Here is a 10,502-nt window from a genome sequence, read left to right as displayed (position 1 = left end):
GGGGATGCGGAGGCTCCCCAAAGGAAGGGAAGCTGGCCTGACCAGCACCCTACGTCCACTAGAGAGGTGCTTTGTGGAAGGGGTAGAAGAAATAAAAATTGATCTCTTTTAAGAGATTCTTTACAGACATAATTTGTGCTTGAAATCTTTCAGTGAGGGGGGCTCCTCCTTCACAAGACTGCTGATGCTGACAACTCAGCCTATTAAAAAGCCCTTCTCTATGCTGAGCTGAAACCTGCCTCCCTGTCACTTTAATTCATTTTAGTTTTCCCCCGAATAACAAGGCAAACCAAATATACTCTTCCAACGTGTTATTCAATCTTAGAGATTCAAGGGCCTCAAGCTCTAAGGAGATGAAATATTTTCATCTTCCAGTTTGCAGAAGATGTAACTGAGGTTCGCAGAGGTCATGTCACTTGCTAAGTTAGCCCAGCCAGGGTTCCTGCAGCCCTGGAGACAGGCTCCACTCACGACGGCACACTGCCTGTCGTAGTCAGGAGGCTCTGCTCTCACCCAGTGCCTGAGGCTGGAGAACACACTCAGAAACTATTTGTGAATGACTGAACAGTGCTCTGAGTGGCTCACCTGGACACTTTTCCAGCAGGAAGGCCAAGAGCAAACAGTGACAACTGGCTCACGTTGAGGGCCTTCACTGGTGTCTGATTAATAATAAATAATGTGTATCAATTAAGGGTCCCTGTTGAAACAGCAGAAACTGACTCTGGCTGATTTAACAAAACAGGAACTAATTAAATAAAACTGGGAAACCCACAGGATCACCAGGAAGGCTGGCAAAGTGGTGCAGGCCACAGCCCAGGCTCACCACCCCAATTGTGCCCGGGCTGGTCTGGAATGACAGTCACCCCTTGTCCCGAGACACCAGCTGGCCAGCCCCAGACTCTGGGTGCTGCTGCTGCTGGCCCCACCAGCCTCCGCCACCTGCCCCTGCAGCTGGAGCGCCACGATGCTGCATCTGCCTCACTCCCTCCACCCCTCAGGGCACGGGGCGGTGAGGAGCAGCTTTTGACTGACTAAGCCTGAGTCACTTTCCCGCACACTAGCTGGAAAAACGAATATCTGACTTTCACCAAGCAGAGAATCTCCCAAATCTAAGAAGGAGTTCAGACCTTGGGCAGCCAAAAACCTGACACAGTCACCCTATCCTATTTCCTCTGATCTTTCTCTTTGGACAGATGCTCTTCCTTTATCCTAAATTCAGGGACAAGCCTTCTAGATCCCTTGCCACCCTGTTCCCGTGATTGAAAGTAATGAGGTCTGACAAGCCCGAGGTACAAAGGGGTCATTTCTTTCCATATCCTGACCCTTCACTTCCGTGAGCTCTTCATAAGACCTCATTCCTTTTCCAGGCAGCCACACTACACTGATGACTCATGTTGGCTCATATTACTTTTGTGGTCGACTGCATTCCCAAGATCTTTTCATATGAATGGACATTAAGCCAGGCCTTCTCAATCATTTGCTTATATAATTCGCTTATTGAACATGTGCAAACTTAAGTGAGTAACATAAAACTGTACTTGTAATACTTCACCTATTCAGTTCACACCCTTAAATTCCTTTATACTGTAGTACATTTTACTTGGCTGCTTCAACCAGAAATTGCAAACTGGTGGCCTGTGGGCCAATCATTCATTTTGTTTGGTTAACATGGTGTTTTTTTGAGAACCGAATTGGTTGCCAACTGTGGAACATCGGGTTATCTCACATGAAAAGCAGGCCTTCCAACTTCTCTGGAGAGGTGGACCAATCTGGCGATCCTAGGCCCTCATTTCCTCACAGCGAGGCGTGACCGGCTGGGGCTGAGTAGCAGGCACGCCCTTTGCCAGGCGCAGGCCAGGTCGCTGCAGTCCCCAGCACCCTCTGCCGCTTAGCCTACTGCGCGTCATCAGTTTCCATGTGCAGCCCGCCTCTGACTTGTTTGAGCTGCAGCCTGCCTGTGCTGTGGGAGGTGGTTAAGGCAGGGCTAAAGGGGTAGAGGGGGAGCAGGGGAGGTCTGAGGAAGGCGGGTTCAACAGCCCGCGTCTGCTCGCGGGTGGCCTGGATTGTGCATCATAAAGAGGAAGCTGAGGGCAGAGGCGTGTTTCTGAGCCCCTGGCATGGGCAGCTATTGGTCTGTGTGCCTAGCATGCCACTTGTTCCAGAAACGCTCACTTCTCCTCGTGTGTGCCTCCTGAGGCTGCTGCCAGGTTTCAGGTGATCTGCTCCTGTGCCAGCACACACTGGTCCAGAGAGTGACCACCTGGGCCAAGCTAGGCGATAGGGGTTTAAAACTCCCCAACAGGACAGTGTGAGATGAGTGTCCTCTGTCGGTGGCTGAAGCCACTGGACGAAATACTTCTGGAGCTTTGGCTGCATTTCCTGTCCTGTGGGCTGAGAAGTAGAGGCAGTGGTACAAGAGAGGGAAGGAGCATGTCATCGTACAGAGAAGGGTGGAGAGCCAGACACATGGGGTCCCACCTACAGTCATCTGGCCCAGCTCTTAGTCTGGGGTCCTGTGAGGTGCCTCTGATTCTCATAATCTTTTCTGCTCCTTTTAGAACCCAGCGAGAGCTGGTTTCTGTTGCTCACAACCAAAAGCACCCAGGGCATGTCATCACAGGCAGCCCCTGCCTCTGTGAGCCTTCCCAGTGTCTGAGGGCGCCCCTTCACGCTCTCCCTTGTGTCCTGTGTCCATGCCGCCTTCTTTTGGATCAAGCTTTCTGGGTCCTCTTGAAGAGTGTCCTTTGTTGACCCCCCTAGCAGGGATCAAAGAGTAAAAGGAGGATAACGTGAAGCTGCTTCTGTGCACTCTGACGTGCATGCCCTTCCTCTGGTCCTCCTGGGAAGCCTGCTCCCAGGTTCCAGTGAGCCTTCCATCTCAAACGGTTGCTAGCGCTGAAATGAACAGTACACGCAGAAATCTGCACTAGTGAGAGATTCCACGAAGCAGGTCGGCATGGCAAAGCACCCCACTGCCCCCAGGATGAGGTTTCCAGGCACTGGCCCCCTGCTGGGAGCTCAGGCTACCTGGACCTGAGATGCTAAGCTCTGCGCTCAGGTCACTGCTGGCTGATGATCCATCCGGAGACCTGTTTTTCATTAATTCAACAAACATTTATTGAGCACCTACTGTGTGCCAGGCACTGCCCTAGGCACCAGGAATATTACAGTGTAACATTACGGGAGTTTATATTTTAATGGAATATGATGTTTTCTATGCGTCAGAGTCTGCAGACAGAAATTAACAACATTCAGCGTCAATGATGTCACAACTACAAGCCTCATCTTCCTTACATGTAAACTGCGGTTAGAATAACCTCACAGGACCGTTTAGAAGATTAAATAAAATAATACATAGGCATGTTCTTGGCATTTAAGCCTCAACAAATATTACTTCCTCCCTGAAAAGTCAAAAAAGTTAGACTTTACTTCACAAAGCACAGGTTAGCCTGTCCGGTCGCCGGGCCCTTACCGCCTCTTCTGACGTCAGCCCCGGCAAGAACGCGCGGCCCTGCAGCGTCTGGCCCAGGACCAGGGTTTGTGCAGGGCGGGGACGAGGAACCGGAGCGCTGGGAACACGGCGGCCACGAGGGGGCAGCGCGCGGCAGGGAATCCTCGCGGTCGACCCCAGCCCACCGCCAAACTTCCCTGCGGCTCCCGGTCCTCAGTACGTACTTCCGTTGCTGTGACGCTCCCAGAAGCCGGGGCGTCGGGAAGGAGAGCGCGAATTCCCCTGCCTCTGCGCCTCCCGAGGAGAGACTGGAGCGGGATTCGCGAGGCCGCGCCGCCGTGGGAGCTGGAGTCCCCCGCACTGCGCCGGCAAGGGCGCGGCGCGGAGTCGGGTGCCCGCGCGAGGGTGCGGGGCGGCGGGCAGTGGGCCAGCCCCCGACCCAGACTCCGGGGAGCGGGGCTGCCGCCGGGAGGACCACGAGCCGCCCCGGGGCGCCCCCGCCAATCTGAGCGCCTCTCCCTTCTGCTTCGCGAGGCCACCCTGTACCCACACCCGCAGCTCCGAGGTTCTTCGCGCCGCCTCGAAAGGAGACCAAAGCGGGAGCACTCTGGGGAGTCGTCCAGGATCTGCCGTGGCGTTGGCTATGTCCCCAAGCTGCTTGCCGGCGCTGGCGAGGAAGGCTGTCGGGATAGCACCGCCCAAACTTTCCTCCGCGGCAGTGTCGGGGGGAAACACCCCTCGCGGAGGCTCACCGAGAGCCGAAGGGAAGACTCAGAGCAGCTGGAGGGGACAGGGCCGAGCCTGCGCAGGAGGGCGCGCTCAGAGTTCTTCGGAGCCCTGAAGGTGTCCTAAGGGGCAGGACTAGTCGCCAGCGTTGGCCCAGGCAAAGGGAGCTCCAGCGGGCGCGGCATCTCCTTTCCTGCGCCCCGCAGTGACCGTGACCTCCGCGCGCTCCCCGCGCACGTGCTCGCGGCCGAGGAGGAGGAGGGGTCTGGCTGAACCCGCCTGGGGGCAGCGACTAGCGGGCAGGCCCAGGGCGCATGGAGGCGCCGCGGGGTAGCGCGCACGCAGCGCCCCTGCCTCCGCTGGGGGCCGACCGGCCGCTGCTCGCATTTCCTGCCGCGGGGCTCCGGGCCGCGAGCGGTCTCTTTCAGCGCAGAACCCGCTGAGTGTGGTGCTCGCCGCGTCCCTGCACCCTGGCGCGGGGCGGGCGCGCGGCGGGACAGGTGTAGCCGGCAGCCTTGGGCGCCGCGCTCCGAAGGACTGCGTGGCCTCGGCTGGCCGCGAGTTGGCTCGCGGGGCGCGGAACTCCCGTCCCTGCCACGCAGGCGGGTCGGCGCGTCACTTTGCACCGCCGCGGCCGGAGCCTTGGGCCGCCAGCTTGGGTGAAGGAAGTCGCGGCGGAGCAGGGCTCTCCGGCGGCTGCCCGGCCGCAATCCTGGTGCCCGCTGCTCGCGGCGGGCCCCGCGCCGGCCCCAGGACCTAGGCAGCTGCGCGCGGCCGCCGCCGGCGCCTCCCCCATGCTGCTCGGAGCGTCCTGGCTGTGCGCGTCCAAGGCGGCCGCCGCTGCTGCGCAGAGCGAGGGCGACGACGACAGGCCGGGCGAGCGGCGGCGGCGGCGGCGGGCGGCAGGCGAGGACATGGATGAGTCGTCGCTGCTGGACTTGCTGGAGTGCTCCGTGTGCCTGGAGCGCCTGGACACCACGGCCAAGGTGCTGCCGTGCCAGCACACTTTTTGCCGCCGCTGTCTGGAGAGCATCGTGTGCTCGCGCCACGAGCTGCGCTGCCCCGAGTGCCGCATCCTGGTAGGCTGCGGCGTGGACGAGCTGCCGGCCAACATCCTGCTGGTGCGCCTGCTGGACGGCATCCGCCAGCGGCCCCGCGCCGGCGCCAGCCCGGGCGGCAGCCCGCCCGCGCGCACTGCCCCCGGCGCGGGGGCGGCCACCGCGCTCGCGGATGGCGGGGGGCAGCGCGGCGGGCAGCGCTCCTGGCTCTCCGGTCTTCCTTTCCGGGTCGGGGGGCAGCGCCACCGCCAGCCTGCGCGAGCTGACGACCACCAGGAGCGCGCCGGTGGCAAAGGTGGGTGTCTGCTTCCCGGTGCAGCGCAGAGGGCTGTGTGTGGACACGCGTGGATGTGGGGGCAGTGATGGCGGGGGGGGGGGTAGACCAGAAGTGGCTCCACAGTGCTCCTTGCCTTGCTCTTCTTTCTCAGACTTGCTTTCTTTCAGGGACTCGTGAGCGTAATCCTTCAAGTCTCACTCGTCCCGGCCCCTCCCCGCTGAACTTCCTGTCCGCACCTGCTGCCCGTTCATCCTCTCTCTCTGGAATCCCTTTTTTCCCCACGTGCACTTGCTTTGTGGCGGTCTGTGGTCCTAGGGAACCTTGCCACCTGTCTATATGTGTACCAACACCCCATTCTCCCGCGGGGTGGGTACGTCTTTCTGTCCCCTCCTCACTTCCAGTCCCTCTGCTGGCCCGACGTGTTTCCCTGCCTTTTTAAGTTTGCTGGGCCCCCCTTCTTCCCAGAAATAGGTCTTTTTCCCTTGAACCCCCAGACTAGTTTTCTGCACACTCGCGGCCGGCCTGGGGTAGGGTTGGTGCTTAGTGTTTCCCGGGTCTGATAGCTGGGAACACCGTGTCTGGTAAAGGAGAATTGGGCAGAGGCAGTGCGAGCGAGACTGGAGGTTGGAAGGACACTGATTACAGACTGTGTTTACAGGAAGGAAGGAATCAGCTGGAGACCGGAGGAGTGGTTGGCCCTGGACTTGGTCGGCCAGGAAGCCCTGGGCCTCTCTTGGGCTTCTGGGCGGGGTTGCATTCCCGCGTGGGTCCTTAGTTGAGTTTTTTAATGCAGCGACCGACTTCATATGGCGTCCACTGCTGCTGTTTTAGTTGAAAGACCTTATCTTTAGGATTTCAGTGATTTAGTTTCAAAAGCTTCTTAGAATGTGGCATCTCATACCCTTTGCCACCTTGGGAACTGTTATTGGGGGGGAGGGGTAGCCCATGGGACCCTGATTTAAGTGAGAAACAAGGTACTCGTGTTTTACATTTTCTTTGCGTGTAGAAAAGCCCCATTGAACGGTAAAAAAAATCATTGTTGATCGATTGCAGTTATCATTGGTTTTAGAAAACACAACCTTATTTGTCTATTTTTGACCCTTTGAGGAGTTGGTGGTACGTAAATCGTTTAGATAATCCTTCCAACATGTATAATACTGATATGCTGGGAGAATTTTCCTGTCTGAATCACTCAGTCCTGCAGCATCTCTCCGGTTAGGAGCTTAAGCCCATGGGTGTTGAGCTTGAATTAACTGCTGTTCTCTGCCAAACGGGGTTTTCCTGTGGATCAGGATGAACGGACAGTCAAGAGGAGTCGATGACTGTTTATACTTGGGATCACTGCTGAAGGAGAGTTAAGTAGTTTTTCTTTGGTTTTAATTGTGATGAAATCCAGTTACGTGTGTTCTTGTTACAGATTTTTAAGCTTTTCCTTCCTGTCCTTGCTGTGTTTATCCAAGGTATAATAATTAAAGGTCTTTATTTGCAAAGTAAGTGGGTTACCTCCTCCTGCTCGGAGAATTAAATGATTTTTGGAATGATGCTTCTAGTAAAAGATGAGGACATTTTGACAACGACATGTTGCAGTGGCCTCCCAGTTCATCTCAGGTGAACAGTATTTGATCAGGAGGTCAGGCAGTAACCTCTGAAACATGAAAGGCCGTAGCCTTGAGGCAGCTCTTGGAACTCAGTGGCATTTGTAGCATTTAAAAATATTTGTCAGAGGGGTTGACTCTGTAATGTTGAGTGCTGATGCACAGTGACAAAGAATTGACTTTCTGTTGTCTGGGGTTGTAGCTAACTTTCTCTAGAGGTGCATGTAACTGTCAGACTATGTTGATGCCCTCTGTGCTTTAGGAGACTTGAGACACATTTTCTTTCTTTTTATTGTGTTAACTAAGTGTGACCCTCAGTCCTTTTTTCACAGGCCCACCTTATAAGGACTAAGTTCAGGGTCTAGGAAGGAGTCTGAATTATATTCAGATCATTTTCAGAGAGGAAGAAGGAGTGGAGGTGGGGATGGTAATATCATCCAGCTGTGTATCCACTGAGTTTTCATAGTGGTGGGTCTTCCTGGGCATCCGGAAGACCTGCATGCCGCACTTGTCCCACCACTCTGGGTGAGAGCATTCAGGGCCTACGGCAGCATCTGGGGGACAGGGGCAAGGTGGGAATAGGGAAAGGGGTTGTAATAGAGTGTTGCACGTTAAGCAACTCTAAATTTGGCTGGCAAAGATGTCAGCTGAAAATTACTTCCAAATTGGCTCTTGGTGCTTTACTGTCCATTCGAGTTGCTTTGACTCGTCTTAGCAAAGCTGAATGCCAGCTGCTGCTGCACGTTGTTTAATAGATGGGCACTCATGTTACCATTCAGCAAATACCATGTATGCCTGAATAGCAGGTGACTGTAAATAGAAGACAGCCTCTGTTTTCCCAATGAGAGGCTCTCAAATCTTCTTTTGGGCCAATTGGGATATGTAAACTTTTTAGGTATGCAAGTAAACAAATATCTGGTTAGAGTGTTTATAAATGTAGTTACAGTTAGGCATTGGGAACGCATGGTGTATAAAATGTATTCATTCCTATTTGGTTCTACTTGGAGTTCATGAAACATTTTTTTCCCAAACTCTTCACTTGTGTCTTTTTTCGTCCGAGTTTTGGTCATCTCCAGAATCATTTGGAATCCTCTGATCGGATTAGCAGAGCCTCTCAGATCTGCTTTCGCCTGAGCCATTTGAGATGAGGCGTGTTTTAAAACCATTAATGATGCTACCCCTGGAAATTTTAAACCAAGTTACAGGTACCCACGGCCTAAGGTTAGGACTGTTGGTCCCTTCATTTGCCTGTTGGCACAGCCTTGTCGTTATGTGTTGCTTCTTAAAGTGACCTTTAAGAAGCTGTGTTTTAATGATACTGTCCATTGCAGTTGCTAAACGTGCGCTCAGTTTCTCAGCCCAAATTGTTGGTTGTTTTATTTTATGGTTTAGCAAGGTGACCCTTTTAACACCCCTAACTAGCATTGATCGGGGTATTTCAGGGCAACGTGTCTTTCTAAAGGGGTTTTGTGGTTACAAATTGAGTCATTCAAAGAGTACTTTTTAAATATGCTTTACTCATATATAAGGCAATTCCGATTTTTTTCTGAATGATTTTTCTTTAAATCCCTTGCCTTATATTTGGGCGTACACAGAATTTCTTATGGACTTACCCTGTGCCGGGCACATTCTTAGTAAATGGGGCCAGCGTGGACTCTCTTTACGGAGCTGACGTTAAGGGGCTGGAAGCTGTTCTGCTCTTGGCTCTCAGGAGGTGCCCTCGGGCACAGGATTGGTGTCAGTTCAGAACTCCATGAAGGGGAAGAGGAAGGACATTTTCACAAATTAAAGAACTATAGGAAGCTTGGGTAATGCTTTTGATGATATAAAACGTAGACATTAGGGGCCTAATTAGTTTGTTTGTATTGTGTGTCTTGAAGTACTTTGGGATATGTTTAACCTGGAAATCTCTTTTATCTCTTTCAGCCATGTGACTGGGACCCAGTCATGGAAAAAGTCAAACAAACTGGAATATATCTATTAAGTATTTTATGTTATAGACGTACACATATATGTGTTTGTTCACCATTTTTTGGATGCAGGGCTAAGGACTTTTCTTTGAGTTCAAAATTGTCTTTCTAGCTTAAACCACAGCCGCAATTTATGATTTTTCTATTTGTTTTTTTCAAATGGAGGCAGAACTAAGAGACTTTCAAAGAATTGTGAGTGGAGTACCTTCTGGATTGAAATAATGCCCCCTCCGTGTTTTGTGTCTTGCTCAGGCCGACTAGACGGTTGGAAGCTGTCTGCCTCTGGTGAGCCTCTCCCAGGCAGGTGCTTTTCCGAGGAGTGACTTTTTTTGCACTCACACTTCTTTAGTTTACATAATATTTAATTAAAATGTGTGTTGACCGTTACAGGTGCGCAGATTCCTGGTAAGCACAGGCCGCCAGGCAGGCCTGACGCCTGGACAGCAGCCTTCTCTGGGGACGGGCGCCTTGGGATGTCTTACGGAGGAAATGGAGTGTTGGCTGGTCTAGCTGGGCAGCTAGCTGGAGGCCAGTTTAGAGAGTGTCTGCGCTGTCTGAAGCAAATCAGCGTGCTCTTCAGTTGTCGACAGCTGAGCAGTTTATGCTTGAGACTTTTGTTTTCATGGTTACCAAGCGCCTACCAAGCGCTGGGCTTTTGGCGTGTCGCCTTATGAAAAGTTCACAGTGATCCTGCGAGGTGGGTGGCATGGTTACTGTTTTGAGACTTAGAGAGGTTGATCTATGGGCAGAGTGGCAGAGTCAAAGGGCCAGGAAGTGACTGGGTCAGAGTGTGTTCTCAGGCTCCATCCCTGCCCTTTCTGGGCTGCTGGGCCGTGTCATGGGGGTTTGGTTGTTGTTATTTGGTCTTGGATGTAATTACTCCAGAAGAAACGGCCCAGTGCCTGCCGTGTGCCAGGTGTTCCCTGAGTGCCTGCCGTGTGCCAGGTGTTCACTGAGTGCCTGCTGTGTGCCAGTTGTTCTCTGAGTGCCCGCTGTGCCAAGTGTTCGCCGAGTGCGTGTGGTGTGCCAGGTGTTCCTGAGTGCCTGCCGTGTGCCAGGTGTTCACTGAGTGCCTGCTGTGTGCCAAATGTTCGCTGAGTGCGTGTGGTGTGCCAGGTGTTCGAGTGCCTGCCATGTGCCAGGTGTTCGCTGAGTGCCTGTGTGTGCCAGGTGTTCCTGAGTGCCTGTGGTGTGCCAGGGGTTTGCTGAGTGCCTGTGTGCGCCAGGTGTTCGCCGAGTGCCTGTGGTGTGCCAGGGGTGAGTCAGGTGATTACAGGGTATCTCATCTAGTCCTTACTACAGCTCAGTGAGGAGGTGAGTTACATAAATGGGGAACCTGAGGCTCCAGGGTTTCCTTGCTCAGGGGTACACAATTAATAGGGGTGTACTTGAAAGATAAACTGTGGGCTGACTGGCTGACTGGTC

The 10,502-nt window shown here is 53.6% G+C and overlaps 1 protein-coding gene across 1 annotated transcript in view; it reads left to right on the top strand.

Moving 5' to 3' along the window:
* The first annotated feature begins 4,963 nt into the window (after positions 1-4,963).
* Positions 4,964-10,502, top strand: part of SH3RF3 (SH3 domain containing ring finger 3) — a 388,315-nt gene continuing 382,776 nt past the window's right edge. The window contains 2 exon segments of the mRNA XM_058534325.1: positions 4,964-5,412; positions 5,414-5,530. Coding sequence (XP_058390308.1) covers positions 4,972-5,412; positions 5,414-5,530 — 558 coding nt within the window. The 5' untranslated portion in view covers positions 4,964-4,971.

The sequence above is a fragment of the Diceros bicornis genome, chromosome 40 (assembly GCF_020826845.1).
Source record: "Diceros bicornis minor isolate mBicDic1 chromosome 40, mDicBic1.mat.cur, whole genome shotgun sequence".
NCBI classification, from domain to species: domain Eukaryota; kingdom Metazoa; phylum Chordata; class Mammalia; order Perissodactyla; family Rhinocerotidae; genus Diceros; species Diceros bicornis.
The sequence above is the reverse complement of the archived record's forward strand: the minus strand, read 5'-3'. Positions and strand labels throughout refer to the sequence as shown.